The sequence below is a fragment of the Alosa sapidissima genome, chromosome 13, assembly GCF_018492685.1.
Source record: "Alosa sapidissima isolate fAloSap1 chromosome 13, fAloSap1.pri, whole genome shotgun sequence".
Taxonomy (NCBI): domain Eukaryota; kingdom Metazoa; phylum Chordata; class Actinopteri; order Clupeiformes; family Clupeidae; genus Alosa; species Alosa sapidissima.
The window spans coordinates 21,146,085-21,163,584 of record NC_055969.1 but is presented as its reverse complement, the minus strand read 5'-3'; the positions used below and the strand labels follow the sequence as shown (position 1 = coordinate 21,163,584).

At 43.9% G+C, this 17,500-nt stretch overlaps 1 protein-coding gene across 6 annotated transcripts in view; it reads left to right on the top strand.

The window, feature by feature from the left end:
• Positions 1–5,831: 5,831 nt before the first annotated feature.
• Positions 5,832–17,500, top strand: part of LOC121679585 (unconventional myosin-XVIIIb-like) — a 63,664-nt gene continuing 51,995 nt past the window's right edge. The window contains exons 1-5 of one of the 6 annotated variants that reach the window (XM_042058399.1): positions 5,832–6,024; positions 9,843–9,996; positions 13,436–13,579; positions 14,457–14,969; positions 16,142–16,202. In XM_042058399.1, coding sequence (XP_041914333.1) covers positions 9,958–9,996; positions 13,436–13,579; positions 14,457–14,969; positions 16,142–16,202 — 757 coding nt within the window. In that variant the 5' untranslated portion in view covers positions 5,832–6,024; positions 9,843–9,957. Of the gene's footprint in view, positions 6,025–9,842; positions 9,997–13,435; positions 13,580–14,453; positions 14,970–16,138; positions 16,203–17,500 lie in introns of all 6 variants that reach the window. The other 5 variants (XM_042058397.1, XM_042058396.1, XM_042058394.1 and 2 more) reach the window with 5 other exon arrangements.

Below are 17,500 nucleotides of genomic sequence, written 5' to 3'. Positions count from 1 at the left end.
CCCACACACACGCCCACGCCCACCCCTCCCCTCCCCTCACAGAAGTGCATAAAGTGCCAACAAATATTTTACTTGAGAGCACCAACGGACACATCCTCTCACCCCTGAGAGAAACACACACACACACACACACACTCTCTCTCTTTCCTCTCAGAGCGAACTCTCCACACATCCCAGAGGACTAGGAGCACTCCTCCCCGTTTTTAAACATCGGAGTGGGTTTTTCCCTTTTTAGTTTTTTAATTTGTTCCCTAGTGGACACGTCTGAAGATTTGGGGACCACTAGAAAAGAACCATACAGCACCCCAGACTCTCCGCTGTGCCTGTATGTGTATATATACGGTATATAGAAATGTGTGTGTGTATATATATATATATATATATATATATATATATATATATATATATATATATATATATATATATATATATATAAAACTGATACCGATCCTTTCTCTTTGCATCTACAGTATACTCCTGAGAAATGTTTGCATATTTAGGGATTTGATCTGTCTGCCTGTCTGTGTTTCTGTGCCCGAGACCTGTGTGCATACCACAGCTACAGGAGGGTCGGGGAAATGGGGGGGGGGGGGGGGGGAGTAACACATTATTCAATCAGTTTTGTCAGGCGTACCTCAGGATCAGAGTATGTGTGTGTTTGATCCTCCCACGCTAATTGTGGGTGTGTGTATGTGCGCGTGTGTGTGTGTCGTGCAGGCCATAGAGAAGCTGTTGTGTTTGCTATTAAGTGCTGTTTGTTGTGCTGTCTGTTGCGTCTGTTACCATGGCAAACCCCCCCCCCCCCCCCTCCCAGAGGAGGCTGGCTGGAGGCTGGCCCTGTTAGTGTCAATCAAATCATCAGAGACCACGCCCAGCAACCCACAGACAGACTGTTAAAGGACAGGTGTGTGTGTGTGTGTGTGTCCGTCCCAGTAATGCTCACATCATGAGGATTGTGTCGCAGGAGGAGGGTTCGGGACAACTTTAGACTATTTGTTGTAAGGCTTGATTTGAGTATAGTTTAAATTTTTTATATATTGTTTTAATGAATGTGATGCTGAATGCAGATTTCTATAGATGACATATTTTTTTGAGTATCTTGCGTGCTTTCAGGTGTCTGTTTTTGCTGAATGAAAGAACAAGCACAGTTTGAGGAAGGCCATGAGTTTTCTTGCTTATTTTTTTATTTTCCATTTATGTTTCAGGTTTTGCCATGCAGTAAGACAAAAAAAATGTTTTAAACTTTTTTTTTTTTGGCTCCAAGTCCATGCATTTTGCAAAAAAAAAGACACAGACTTGTTCTGCATGTGATTCTTTCTTTCTCTTGTGCAGCAACACAGTTTAAGGAGCAGGGAGCAATCAGTAGCCTTTAGATGTACGGAGACCTGCCATCTTTGAGGAAGACATTATGGGAACCCACAAGGGAATGGGTCTTTTGTTTCCCCCCAAAACCGACATGGCTTGTTTGAACTTTTAACTGCACTTTTTGGAAAAGAAAAAAAATGAAAGAAAGAAAAATCCACTCCAGACTTTTCTAGCTGATGCTGATACAAAATCAATGTGCCAAAAGACAGCAGGGGCAGGTGGATGATGATAATGATGGTAGTGGTGGTTACTATGATGACGATGACGACTATGATCCCAAAACCTGTTTGAAATGTCAGTCGCTTTCCCTCGTGCACGTCACGTGTCATGTCACGGCCCTTCTGCCAACGGCCACCTCTCGGCTTCTCCGCTGGTACGAGCGGACTCGACTCGGAGAAGCAGACGAGTTTTTGGACAAGGGTACAAAACTAAAAAACAAACAGATGCGACCAAATTTGGGGTGACATGGAGCGCGCTGAGCAGTTTTGGGGTGACATGGAGCGCGCTGAGCAGTTTTGGGGTGACATGGAGCGCGCTGAGCAGATAGGTGGTGGTGGGGGGGGGGGGTTCTCAGCCCAGAGCCAGACCCCAAATAGCCAACGCCTCTCCCAGCACCAAGGAACCTGTGGTCTGGTACCACGACTTTACGACATGACCAAGAAGCAGCTCTCATCCCTCCCATCCCCCGGCGTTTTTCAAAGATGGCTGCACCTCTGTTGGTCGATCCCAAATAATCCACAGTGCTTCAGGGGTATTTCTCGCTCGCTCTCGCTCTTTGATTTCAGTGGTAGCTGCTCATCCTGTCTGCCGTGTTCTGCTTCATTCGCTTGTGTGTCTGTTTCTTTAGTGGCTGTTGGTTTTATGTGTGCTGGTGAATACAGACTTCAGACTGGCCGGCAAGGGGTGGCCAAACAGTAGAGGAAAAGGCAAATAGGAAAAAATGAATAACAAATTTAAATATATATATATGTATGTGTGTACATGAAATGACAAAAACGAACTAGATTATTTAAAAAAAAAAAAGAATTAAACAAGGTAGAAAACAACAAAAAAAAGTTCTGGGAAGGGACTGGGTTTGATGTCAGTTAAAATATTTGTGGTGAAGAATCCGCTGAGATGTTGCACATATGAAAAACAAAAAAAAAGTTTAGATATTGTACCTACGAAGTTACAGATGATGACGACAATTATATTTTTTGTTTTGTTTGTGTTTGTTTTTAATACAGACAAATTATGCTTCTTGTTCATATTTATTGTCTGTGGGGGGATCAGAGGCCCCTAGGTGCAAAAGAGTTTGAGCACATGGGATTGTGAAATCGTCACGGCGTAGGGCCTAAGACTTAACCTGGTTAGTCACTCAAAGAAGTTTTTTTTTTCCTTAATGTGCCACAACGAAACGCAAATACTACTGTTTGGGGGTTTTATCGCCATTGAGGTTATGATATGATAATTATAACTATTGATATTATTATTCAATGACTGATTATTGTTATTAAAATTATTTTAATGTTTTTTTTTTTTTTTTTTTTTTTTTTTTTTCGTTTTCTGAACAGCTAGGAACATGTGGTGGACTGCTCATACAAACGGTTCAGAAATAAAAAGCCCCTTTTTTGTGTGTGCTGTGTTAAGCGTTTTTTGTGCATGTGTGATTGCGTGTGTGTTAAATAACATTAGCACACACTTACTCTTTTATTATGCCATACTTGTACCTGTATACATTTTTGCCAGTATGTGTATGTGCTCAATATGCCATACATAAGGACTTGTAAGGACTTGTCAGTATAAATTATCCATATATCACACATTGCACCATATACACAAAGGGTTCTACCAGTATACATGTTTATATCAGTATACATTATACTACAATATATAATATACTACGTACATTAAGGGTTGTACCAGTAAACATGTTTATCAGTATACATTATACTACAATATATAATACTACGTACATTAAGGGTTGTACTAGTAAACATGTTTATCAGTATACATTATACTACAATATAATATACTACGTACATTAAGGGTTGTACTATCTACACTTACTTGTATGTGCATAGAATATGTCTACAATGTGCTATAAGGGTCAGATTACATTTGTTGTTAAAATGTGTTTTAGTTGATCACAAGTGAGACACATTGTATCCAAGTGTACAGCCAGAGATGATGCCGACCACGTGTGTTTGGATTCCGTTACTGCCAACGTAACAAAAGATTTCCTTCGTCTGGCACTCATCAGGAAGTACTAGTGTTTACACTACAAAAGGTATGTGGTCACGAGTCCCCTACCGCCTCAGCGTACCATCAAAATGAGTTTGAAGCCAATCCATTATTATAATAAGGCGAAACCACTGTGTTGTGTTGCTTTTAACACTGCATAGTATTGCACGTTCCTAGACTGCCATCATGAAAACCCATGAAGCTTGGCTTAAAAAGTAACATACTGTAACTGGTAGGGAAAATGTGGGTTGGTTGGGAGTGATTTAAAAAACAGCTCTCCTACATCCATGGATGAGGTGCCCTTGAGCAAGGCACCTAACCCCCAACAGCTCCCCAGGCGCCGGATTAAGGGCTGCCCACTGCTTACTGTAGGATGTGTAGATGTACTCCTAGTGTGTGTGGGCTCACTGCTTCAGGTGTGAATGTGTGCACACTACACCCAGATGGGTAAAAAGCAGAGAGCAAATTTCCTCACAGGACAACCCCCTTCCCGCTTTAGCATGATGCTTTATCAAAATATCCTGCGACTCCAACTACGTTTTTGACAATGCTGCACTACTTACAATGCTGATGTTGGTCTGACCCTTGTTTACTTATTGGAAGCACGTACTAAATAAAACCGTGCATGCCTAGTTGATGCGTCCAGGTACCGGGAATGTAAAACAAAATCATTTTTACATGATATGACAGAACTGTCACTGCAGGGAGAAGTTTTGTGGGGAAATCCTGATTTCTTTTGCTTTTCAGGACATTTCTGTGTAGCCCTGGACCTACGAGTGCCTCTGACACTGCTGCCAGTCCGATTTATTATGACAACTTCCACAGGAAACTGATGAGTGTGGACGGCAGGGGCCTAAAAGACCCAGAACTAGGACCACAGTCGGGTGCCATGATGCCGATCGTTATTAGGATCAGTCATCACACCATGTTTTTAAGATAATAATGTTCACTGTTATTATTGTATGTTGCTCTGGACGACAGCGTCTGCCCAAAACCGGAACCCATAACCCCACTCATGTCAAACATCACTCAGCATCTGCCAGTCCCCTGTAGTGAACCCCATGTTACATTTGCCAGTGGCTTACGTCAGACGGCATGTTATTTTTAACACAGCAGTACATTTTACTTTTGATCTTTTCCCGCCTGGTTTTCAGGAATTGTTTTCTGCTAAGACCACTGATGAGGGGGCACTCTTTGAGTGTATGATTCATCAAACAGCTGTTTCGTTGATGTTTACTTCATCTTCATGATGACAACCTTTCAGAGACGGCCTTGGTGTGTGTGTGTGTTTGTGTGTGTGATTGCTTCAGAAGTCTCATCTTTCATTTCCATCTATCAGTGTTCAGTTCACGTTACCCCTTATTGATGCCTAGTAATATTTCTTCTGTCGTTCATATATGCCTTACCCTCCTTCTCTTTCTCCCTCCCTCTATCTCTCTTTCTCCCCCTCTCTCTGTCCCTCCCTCCTTCTCATCTTTCTCTTGATCTGTCCCCTCCCTCTGCTGTGATGCGTGTGTGTGTGTGGCTCCTCCCTCACACAGTTGGGTCTGTCAATCAAACGTCAGCCATTATGGGGCCGCCACACACGGCTCCTCATTCCCCCTTCTGCTGCTGTCGCCACGGCACTGAGAGAGAACAGCACTGGGTGCGGGTGTGTTTGGGGTCTGAGCGTAGGATGTATGTTTTATGTGTGTGTGTGTGTGTGTGTGTGTGTGTGTGTGGGGTGAGTCATTGAACGTGATTGGGGTGGGGGTTGGTGTGTGTGTGTGTGTGTGGGGGTGGGGGATGGGGGTCAGTTTACATCCTCAGTTTGTGTTAGAAGATAACAGTCCTAATCCAGTGAGGCGTTACTCCGCACAAATGCACACACACACAGAGTTTGCCCGTGCGTGTGTCACTCATAGTGAATAAGCCGAGGGCTAGCAGCATAGCTCTGTGTTTGACTCCATTCATCCAACCACATCAAATCTCCTCCTTCCCTCTCTCTCTACTCCGTCTCTCTCCCTCTCCATTCTGCCCCTGAGCTCCTGTGCTGCTCCTTCATCTGCCTGAGCAGTCTGTCAGTTTCTGCACACTTGTTTTCCCCTCCATTTGCTTCTGTGAGTGAGTGTGTGTGTGCTGTATCCCCAAAGTGTTTCCCAAACAGGGTAGTATATCCCCTTCACCGTCCCCCGACACAGATATTTATAGCCAGGTCTTGTGTTAACTCAGCTGCCTTGCTTATCTGTGTGTGTGTGTGTGTGTGTGTGTGTGTGTGTGTGTGTGACTGAGCCTGCATGGCTGTCTGTGTCACTCTATTTCTGACCAGTTGCCCCGTCAGTGTATGTGTTAGAGACAGTGAAGCTGTGTGCCTTGTTCTGGTCAACTGGAATTGAACAGAGAGCGCCAACTTAAGGTGGAATTACAACACGATTCAACAAGTGAAGCCATTTCAAGGTAGGTTTTGCAGCCATTGTTTTTTTTATTTCATTCATTACTGTTGGGAGTGTGGGGTTAGTGGAAGGTTTGACTGAGAGAAGTTTTGACTAAGAAGCAGAGTTAATGTGAGCGTGTTTTGGCAAAAAGGCAAAAGGCAACTCGTATTTATAGCCTCTTGACCACTGTGGGTGTCTGTAGCCTCAACCTCGCTGAGAGAGAGAGCCCTAAAACTAGACAGGACCAGAAGCCGATTCGCTGACTGCGAGGAAGTTCTTGAGTTGACATTGACTGGCCGGCTGGTGTGTTCCGAGGCGCAGTGGAGGTGGACGTCCACGGCAGGCCTGTGCTTGTGCGGCACAGCACTGACACCACTTGAAACCCGAGCGCCAGCGGTTCAGGTGCCACTTCGACTCGGCAGTGGCGCCTGTACATTTGTTTTGTTGTTTACACGTAAAGATCTGTCAGACGAGCATCGTCAGGGAGGATTAGGAGGGCTCTGCAGACACACACACATCCATCTACACACAGGAATCAACACTCATCGACAGGATATGAAGTATTTATTTACTGAAATTTGTGCCGTGTGTATGTATGTGTGTGTGTGTGTTTATCACATTCTTTCATACTGTATACCACATTAATATAGCATGCTCATGGCACATAGGTACAAACACCTCCAGCCGCCCAGTCAAAAACGGCTGAAGGAAACTGTCAGCAGCAGCAGCACACACACACACACACACAGGTGGTGGTCTTCTTCGGATAGCCTGTGGGGTGAGGAGGTGACGTGTTATTCTGTAAATATCTCACTTTGGCTCAGATCAGCCACAGCCACCATTCTGTCCCGACCCCAGAGCTGTGGCTGCATCTTGAAACTCGTTTACCCTTCATCAATAGTGTGTCTGTCTGTGTGTGTGTGTGTGTGTGTGAGTGTGAGTGTGTTCAGTATCATCATTCTGCCCAGACCTCTCAAGATGTGGCAGCAGCTTGGGACTCGTTTAACTGTCTTTGTGTGTGTGTGTATGTGTCTGTGTGTGTGTGTTTTCCACTGAGATCCTCACACACACCTGTGATGGAGTTATATTGGCCGCTTTGACGTATTCACAGCCTGCAGTCTGTGCTGCATGATGTGGTGTGTGGAGTATAGAGAGTGAGCTGTCCTATTGCTGAATCAGAGTGGTTTCATCATCCGTACTAATAGCCATTCGGCATCTGGTGAATCATCAGTAGTAGGGGTTTGCACATGAGATGGCATGAACAATCACCAAATTACTCTACTACACAGTCTGTATGTGAGTGGATGTGTCTATGTTTGGTGGGTTGTCCATGCTGTAATGGTTTATTTATGTTTATGGTTTTTAGCAGACACTTTTGTCCAAAGTGATTTACAATAAATTCAATAAACATTTAACTGACATCAGAATTAACAGTTCATAGTAAAACCAAATACTAATAGCCTAAAAATACCAATATTATTAATAGACTAAATGGAACTTAACAGAATAATACCAATAAACATATACAAACAGCAACCATGAAAAATTAATTAGTTAGAAACAAGTTAAACAGATAAATCTTCCCAAATTGTGCTTTCTTTGTGTTTGTGGGTGTGTGTGTGTAAGATGTGTTGTTGCCCCCCCCCAACATTCTAAATCATTTTTATACATCAGATTGTTATGTAGCATAGTCATATTATACATAATTTGAAAGCTTGAACTCTTAGGAATCAATATATGACAATGACAATTTTTCATGTAAAATATGTGTAGTGCTTTACATTGTCAGATTAATCTAACTATGTCTCACTTAAATTTAATCAAAAAAGACCTCCTCCCCCTCCTCTGCCTTTGGTGCTTCCCTACTTTCTAGCTGCAGTGTATATCCTTAGCAATATGCTAGATATAGCATATTGGGTCTTGATATTCACAGGAATCCATAGAAATCAATCATGTTATTTTATCCAATATTAGTTGTGCAGATGTATAGTCCATCTTATACACACCAATTGAATTGAAATAGAAATTGCAAAGATTTATATTTTTGTGTAATATTTCAATATTTAGTGTAGTCATTTCATATCAGAACCCCTGAAGTACAATTTTCAAATACAAGCATGAAACTTCAAAATGTTACCTTTCATTTGAGACCAATATTATGCTTCTACACAAAGGGGTTCATAGACAGTAAGCATTTGATTGTCAGTATGCACTTTGGATAACCAAAAGTCCTATGGGGAGTTTCCATAGGGCATTTTACAAAACGCATGAGCATACCTTGGCAAATAATGGTCTAAAGTACTCATATTTTCATTCTATATTGATCTACTTTTGAACACAGCTTCACAATACCTATCAAGTATTGACATATCAAGTGACCTAGAGGGCTGAAATGTGGTGAGTTCAGAGATGCTTGTTATCCGGCAGAAAGAAAAAAATATTCTAGCCTCTGTAACTCTGTGTCAGTACATCACACAGTTCTTCTGATTGTTTTCGGAGAAACTACATTGTCTTAGCTTTCCAAAGCAAGCATTTGATTATAGGCCAAACTAGGTGGGAACAGAGGCCTCTGAAGCAGGCGCTGTGCAATTTCAGGCAAAACCTGGAAATTGCTATTGAGAATTGCAAAACCTGGAAATTGCTATTGAGTCTGTGTGTTGTTGTATCTTGTTTAATGCTTGTTTGTGTTTGTGTTGGACAGTGTTGCCATGGGTTTCTTGCCCATGCACTTCATTGACTTTATACACGTGTGTGTTGTGAGGCGTGTTGTTTGTGTTGTGCTCATGATTCCTTGAGGTTGTTTAAACATAAATATTTGTGTATGTGTGATAGGTGTTGTTTGTATTGTGCTTGCATTTCCTTGTGATTGTACATAAGTTTATGTGTGAGGCGGCTGTGATCACAGTCATATGACCACGTCACCTTCCCACCCCCCAACACACACACACACACACACAACACCTGTACATCCCACAATGCCTTGCATATATGTCAGCCGCCCACTCCACTGTCAGAGGTTGGAGATGTGGTCATTCGTCAGGTACTCAGGTGTTCTCTCCCACCACACACTCATCCATCAGGTGCTCTGTGCCACCACACACTCATTCGTCAGGTGCTCTGTGCCACCACACACTCATTCGTCAGGTGCTCAGGTGCTCATGTGGTCTCTGCCACCACAGAATCAGAATCGTAATTTATTGGCCAAGTATGTTGGCACACAAGGGATTTGGTGGTTTTGTAGTACAATACAGATTCTGTAGTGCAGATACGCAATATACAAAAATACACATATAAATACACATACAGTATACACCATACGGATACAACACAATATATAATACAATGTAGACAGTTACATACAATGTAACATTAGCAGGGTGTTAGTAGCTCACATGGTCTGCAGCTGCCTACAGGGTGGCCAGGTTAAGGCTCTCTGTGTGTGTGTGTGTGTGTGTGTGTATATTTATGATATGGTTGTACATCTTTAAACACCTCATCTCTGAGAGATAGCTGATGTCTGTATGAAGCGACCTGCTCCTGCTCTACTAATGATGATCATTACAGTCTCTACAATAAAGATTACCTTAAATACTGAATCACTGTTGATGTGCTTTGTCACTTTAAATGTGCTTTATTCTATACATCTTTCACTGTATTAGTAGAGTGTTGAGTGCTGATCAGAATGATGCCACCACCTCCTTTCTCTCTCTCTCTCTCTCTCTCTCTCTTTCTCTTTCTCTGTTACTTCACTCTCCCTCTCTCCTCTTCACTCTCTCTGTCACTTTAGTCTGTCTCTCTCTCTCTTTCTGTGACTTATTCTCTGTGTCTCTCCATCACCAGGTCCACAGTGTCACTGTTTCTGTTTGTTGTTGGGCGCCTTCCTCACCTCCACACATCTGGCCGACCGCTCTCTTCACCTGACCCTTGACCCCTGCTCCCTCCACAGTTGGCTGCCATGGCACTATCCTCACGCTTAAAACTATGGGAACAAAAGGGAGGTCCCGAGCATCAAGCCACAGGGCTGAGGCGCCTCAGCCTTGCTTAGCTTCACCACACTGCCTGGGTGCTACACTAACTGTGCACTGCGCTAACTTTGCTAACTGTACAGTATGCAACCTTGTCTGAAAGCTAAGCTAACTACTGTGTGCTATGCTAATGCATGTGCCTGGTGTGTGCTAGGCTAATTTAAATCTATACTGTAGTAATTATGTGCAATTATGTGTGTGCATGCTCAGTGGGAATTATGCCAATTACCAGCTGTGCCACCCTGCAAACATGTCAGATTTTGTCTGACTAACATTGTGTAATACAGTGTTTCTCAAACTTTTTCAGATGAAGGACCACTTAACCAATAAAAAAAGAAACGCACGGACCACCTAAAAAAGATTAGACCTACTTCAACGGTATATTAGTCTACACAATAGGCCTACTCACTGAACCACCTTGCTTATTGTCTTTGCACTTTGCTTATTGCGTCAGAGGGAATGATATGATTTAAACTGGCATATCTTACATAGACAGTGTCGCAGAACTGTTTGGATTTCCATACAAGTTGGTTCAATATTGCAAACAACTCATCTATATTATATTTTACCACGTCTGCTCTCGGACCACTTGGGATAGCTTGCGGACCACCCAGTGGTCCCCGGACCACACTTTGAGAAACACTGGTGTAATAGTTAAGTAGTTAAATAGTAAACCTTTAAGCTAACTTGGGCAGCCGTGGCCTACTGGTTAGTGCTTCGGACTTGTAACCGGAGGGTTGCTGGTTCGAACCCCGACCAGTAGGCACGGCTGAAGTGCCCTTGAGCAAGGCACCTAACCCCTCACTGCTCCCCGAGCGCCGCTGTTGTTGCAGGCAGCTCACTGCGCCGGGATTAGTGTGTGTTTCACCTCACTGTGTGCTGAGTGTATTTCACTAATTCATGGATTGGGATAAATGCAGAGACCAAATTTCCCTCACGGCATCAAAAGAGTATATACTTATACTTATGTACTAGTATATATATATATATAGTATATGTATATACTTATACTTAATAATTATGTTTCATAAAAGTTGATTACATGGGCTGCAGTTAAATACCATCTTTATCACTAACATAAATAAGTTAGATATATTGCGAGATGTTTCTGAGATGTTTCAGCTGCCTGATGTAATCATTGTTGTTACATTGGAAATGTTTGCATTCTGATTGTTCATAAATCATTGATTATTAATAATCCATCGATGACTTTCCTAATGAATCATGCACTTAAGGATGTTATCTAGATTAGAACCTTTAAACAGTCATCACAGAGCACTGGAGAAAGCTAACCAGCGAAAAAATGATGCATAGTTCAGTTTGGATCTGAACTATGCATCATTTACCAGGACTTAACAAAGCTAGCATGCTGTATCCTGTTGCTTGGACCACAACAGTTTTAAAGCCACTGAGATGCTGATACCATTCCACAGTGTAATATTGCTAATGGTATTGCTGCTCTAACATCACAAGGATCAAAATTAAGCTCTTGCTGTCAGTAAAACCACAGAAGCTGTGTTGAGTGCAGCGAGTGCTCTGTCCTTATTGCTCTGCTGTACAGCAGGCAGTTAGCTATTAGCAGCTTTTATTATCAGCCTCATGAAACTATATAGACCCTTTCAAGAGAGTTCCATTATCAGCATCATAGTTGGCCCCACAAGACTTCCTTTTTAACATTCCATATGTTATCTTAACGCAGAGGAAGTAGATTGGGGCCCAAATAGAATGTTCAAGCATTGTTTTTGTTTATCTTGTTGAAAGGGTCACACCACCAGCTCGGCCACCAGACCCTCTGAAGCAATTAGACCACAGCAGAGATAATCCCATAAACAACAAAAATATATTTGAAATATATTTTGAAATATATGTAAATATTCAAAATTGGCCCCAAAAATATATTTCTGACAATATATTTCAATATTTTTTTTTTCTGTATGGGATCAGAGGGCCATGGTAACAGTGCGTACAGCCTCTGTGTGTGCTTCGTTTGTGTGATGGGCTGCCTAAAGTCAAATGTAAAGTTGACTTTTATCTAAAGCATCAAAGACTCATTGGCAGGTTTCGGGAATCAAACCCGTCGGGTCAACTTATTGTCAGTAACGTTACCCTGCTCCACCACGCTTGGCTGCCTCTGAGGTCATCAATTGGGATGACCCAAAATGCTTTTGCCTTTCTCTGGGGTCTGGTGTGTGCACCAGCATCACTGTAGCTATTCTGACCCGCGGACGCAGGTGTAGAGTTTCCTCTTCTCCAGGCCAACAATTAACACCCAAATAACTGGGTCAGGGTTTATTTTAGACAACACGCGGTCAGTGTTCGCACTCCCAGCAGAATAGTGCCAAGCGTCCTACAGCGCATCCATCGTTGCCCCAGTGCATGTGTTTGGGTCTAACATGAACAGAACACCAACATCATGTCTGATTCTGTGGTGTTTGTGTCGTTGTTGTAGTGGTGGTTGTGTTGTTGTCTGTGGAGTCATGCCTAATGTCATCTTTACGCCTTTACTATATACCCCCCCCCCCCCCCCCCCCCCCCCCTTTTTTTTTGTCAATCTCCCTCTTTTGCTTTTTTGTAAGATAGCCTTACTTGTGGAGCACTTTGGGTCAACGGTTGTTGTAAATATAAATAAAGTTACTTGACTTGACTAATGGCTGGTTGATTGACTCATGTCACCAGGCAGGGGTAAGTGTGTAGTCCAGATAAGTGTTTCTCTGCCCCCCACCCCTTCCACAGCATGTTTCCCATCTGAGACACCTCTTCATACCTGACTGCTCATGTCAGTGGCGCTGTGTGTTGCTGACGACCCCCTGATCATATCAGGAGCATTTTAATCACTCTGCATTGAAATCAGGAGGGCGTGGAGCAGGGAGAGATGGGAAATAAACAGGACAGGGGTCCAGTTCATGATGGGAAACTCCTGCTTTAAATAGCAGGACTGGGCCGAATCTGGGGCAGCGCCCCCTGCTGTCTGGGAGTGCTGGCGCGTGCCAGAGAGAGAGAGAGAGAGAGAGCACTGAGGGTGTTTGGCCCTCTGCTCTTTTCCTGAAGTGCCCTCTTCATGGGCCAAGAGTTCCCCCCATTCCCTTGCACTTGTTCCCAGAGCCTCCATCCTTCAGAATGCCCCCAGCATGGCCTTAAGTCCACTCTGTGTAACCGTAGCCTTGGTTGTGTGTGTGTGTGTGTGTGCGTGCATATGTGGTTATGTGAGTATGTGCAAACCAAAGGTTCATGTTTGGGAGAGTGCATGTTTGTATGTTTGTAGTTTTTAATGCATATCATAGTGAGAGTTGAATTGACAGCGCTATTTCTCTTTGTGTGTGTGCATCATGTCTCTATGTGTGCATATTTTGTATATGTGTGTGTGTGTGTGTGTGTGAGTTGTGACATTTCTTCTCCGTGGTCGTTTAGATCAAGGAGGAAAACACGCCCCCACCGGTCCAGCCCCCTCCCCCTGTCTCCGTCGTGCCGGGAGGCTTCCTCAAGCAGCTGGTCAGAGAGACGGAGAAGGAGATCAAACAGAAAGAGCCGGAAAACAAGTCGGAGGACAAACCGGTGAGCCCCTGACCACCACAGACCACACCACGTCACACAGACAGTCTCTCGTCCGAGGATAGCAGAGATAGTTTTGTGTTCCTGTTATCACCACAGAACACAACCAGAGACTTTCTAATGAGGAGACACAGCACTCAAAATATCCTCTATAGAAATGCATGGGGTTAGTTTGTAATGCCAATATGGCAGTTGTCTACACAAATCACACCCCTTCCACGGCAAAACGTTGACATGTGAATACATTGAGCCAATCATGTGCTGTGTTGTGAAGACATCGTGCCAATCATGTGTTGTGATCTCGCCGCTGGAGCAAGATTGGTGTCGTGAAGCCTTACGCACACGCATATCTGCCGAAATAGATGCCCGATAAGTGCCCAGAAAGCGTTGCAATATGGCCGCCGAGTGGAGGGACTTGCCTAAAAGGACTTTGACACAACCCGTCACGCAGAGAGCATAGCAGAGTGGGTGGCGTAGCTTTTATTTCTATGATAAAAAAAGTTCTTGGATAAAAAGTTTCTTAACTGATTCACAACAACTTAAAATGTAACAAAAGCTAGACAGAAACGAAGATGCACAGAATATTACAAGGATCATGATCCGCTCTCTTAGGCATCTGGATATAGAATTACATGGATGCTAATAGTTTTTTTTTATTATTTACTTCACCAGCAGAAAACACACCATATCTTCAAAGCATACATGACAAAAGGTCTCCATGACACTTGATTTATGAATATACTGTATGAATATATCATAAGTGTATATTTTAAGTGTATATTTTAGGTGTATATATATAAACACACTAATCCAAAAATATGTTCCTCCCATGTCTTCTTTTTTTAACACCTGTGTCTGCTGATCCTCTGATGTGCAGCAGCCCAGCAAGCTGAGTGATAAGCTGGTCCAGCAGTTCCTGGCACCAGACGAGACTCCACCTATCCTGGAGGCTGAGATGGCTCTCCGCGCCGAGCAGGTGCTCAACGGCGATAACGGTCGCCACATGATTCCGCCCATGTCCGAGAAGAAGACACCCAGGAGGGTGCTGTCGCCGGCCTCGTCCAAACCCACGTCGCCCGAAGCCACGTCGCCGAAGCCCGACAACATGCTGGGGTCAGCGAAGAGCTCGGACAGCGTGGAAAGGACCCGTTCAACAGAGCAGGCCAATCTACAGCAGACTCGGTCACCTGACCAGGCCAAACCACAGCAGGTGGAGAAGAAGGATAAGAAAGTAGAGCTGAAGCAGAAGGAGGAACAACAGCAAAAGAAAGAGCAGAAGAAAGAGTTGAAGAAGGAGGTGAAGAAAGAGGGGATGCCGGAGGAAAGGCAGGATCCAGAGGGGCAACAGGCAGAGAGCATCGTCACAGAGCAGCCCAAGAAACAAGAACCACCGGTGGGGAGACCACCTCTCTCATATGGAATTACACCATGTTATTGCAAACACCCCACTAGCATAGAGTTAAAACACCCCACTAGCATAGAGTTAAAATACCCCACTAGCATAGAGTTAAAACTCCTCACTCCCATAGAGTTAAAACACCCCACTAGCATAGAGTTAAAACTCCTCACTCCCATAGAGTTAAAACACCCCACTAGCATAGAGTTAAAACACCCCACTAGCATAGAGTTAAAACACCTCACTAGCATAGAGTTAAAACACCTCACTAGCATAGAGTTAAAACACCCCACTAGCATAGAGTTACCTCACTAGCATAGAGTTAAAACACCTCACTAGCATAGAGTTAAAACACCCCACTAGCATAGAGTTAAAACACCCCACTAGCATAGAGTTAAAACACCTCACTAGCATAGAGTTAAAACACCCCACTAGCATAGAGTTAAAACACCTCACTAGCATAGAGTTAAAACATCCCACTCCCATAGAGTTAAAACATCTACTGTATCTTCATAGAGTTATCATGCTTTTCCAAATACTTCACTCCATAGAGTTATCATGCTATTCCAAATACCTCTCAGAGTTGTCATGTTACTGCAAATACCTCACTCCCATAGAGTTAAAACACCTCACTCCCATGGAGTTATCATATTACTGCAAACATCTCACTCCCATAGAGTTAAAATATCTCACTCACTCCCATGGAGTTATCATGTTACTGCAAACACCTCACTTGCATTGCACCACACTGTGCATTACGTGCAATGTTAAGTAGTTTTTCATTTTAGTATTGATTCACAGTCACAGTGTGTGTGTGTGTGTGTAAGAGAGAAAGAGAGAGAGAACATGGGAACTTGAAATTAGATATAGCAGTTGCAGTGTCTAATCAAATAAAACAGAGCAGTATTCATTCATATACTGATGTGATACAGAAGCTTGGCACGTGAGGGAGGGACAGAAGAAAGGAACTCACAGCTATGCACGTGAGTGAGTGAAAGAATGAAGGACCATACAGTTGAGTTGAGTGAGTGAGTAAATGAAACGGAATGAATGAGTGCAGGGGGCAGCCATCTCTGCTTTGTGTGTGTGTGTGTGTCTCTACCTCCCCTCTCTCACTCTCCTCCTCCCCTCTCTCACTCTCCTCCTCCTTTCTTCCATCTCTTCAGCAGAAAGACGTGTGGTATGAGGCTGGAACTGTGTGGCTGGTCCAGAAAGATGGCTTTGCACTTGGTGAGTCACACACACACACACACACACTCCGCCTCAGGCGACTCAGCACCCAGTCTGCTACTTATCACTGATGCATGCTGGGAGCATACTGAGATGAGGATGTTCAGGTGCTGGGATATCACCTGAGGGGTCAAGGCCACCTGTTCAAATCTCACCCTTAAGACTGGCTGCTATAGTAATGTGATGTGAATTCAAAAGGTCTCAATCCCATGAAATTGTTTTCCTTTTAAGGATAAAAAAAAAAACATGATGCATTATTATTAGCCTATAATGTCTCCTTGGGGCTTATTAGAGTCCAGTGTGCAGATGGCTTTTGGATGGGGGTGGGGGGCTGTCTCTAAATCTGGCGGAGCGTGCCTGGGCAGGGCTGTAGCGCCTGCCAGAGGGCAACATTTGGGACAGGTGATGACCTGAGCAGGGTATGAGGAGTACATAATGATGCTCATGCCTCTGCTGATGTAGCGGGAGATGGTGTTATCCTCCAGAGAGAGCAGTGAGCAATGATGTTTTGGGCTGTCTTCAGCACCCTCTCGAGAGCTTTCTTGTCCGTAGCTGAGCGGCCAGCATACCACACTGAGAGGCTGGATGTCAGTACGCTCTCAGTGATCGCCCGGTAACAGTCTACCTGCAGCTTCTCATCCAGGTTTTTCCTCCAGAGCACTAACAGGATGTGTAGTCTCTGCCGGTCCTTTTCTACCATTGCCATGGTGCTGGTAGCATGGATGTGGGCTAGCATGCAGTAGCCAGAAAAGTGGGTTGAATTTCTAGCTGCCACCGTTGTGCCCTTGAACCCTGAAATGTCCTGGGGAGACTGGGGCTTGTAATAGTTGACATATGTAAGTCACTTTGATAAAAGTGTCAGCAAAATGAATAAGTGTTGGCAGACCAGGAGAGGTCGTCTGAGATCAGGGTTCCCTGGAACATGAAGGTGTGAACCCACACAGACCCTGTTAATGTAGAGCGGGGCTCGTTCTGTGCTTACTTAGTGTGTTGTGTTTCCTCCTGAATTCTTGAAAAGTGTTTACTTTTTGTCCACAACTCTATGTAGGTCTGTTTGTGCAAAGCTGCTAGCTGTGTGTTCTGGTGGTTAACCTGGTTAATGTTCAAACAGAGGTGGGTGTAAGCCTGCGGTATGCTAACTCCCGTATGCTAACTGCAGTATGCTAACTGCGGTATGCCAACTGCAGTACGCTAACGGTTTGGAGTTGTTGTGTGAAGCTCATGTGAGGTGTCGTCTGAAAGCTGGGACAACTGTGCGAAGGTGTTGGGTGTCGCTGGCGTTATTTATAGTCTCGTGC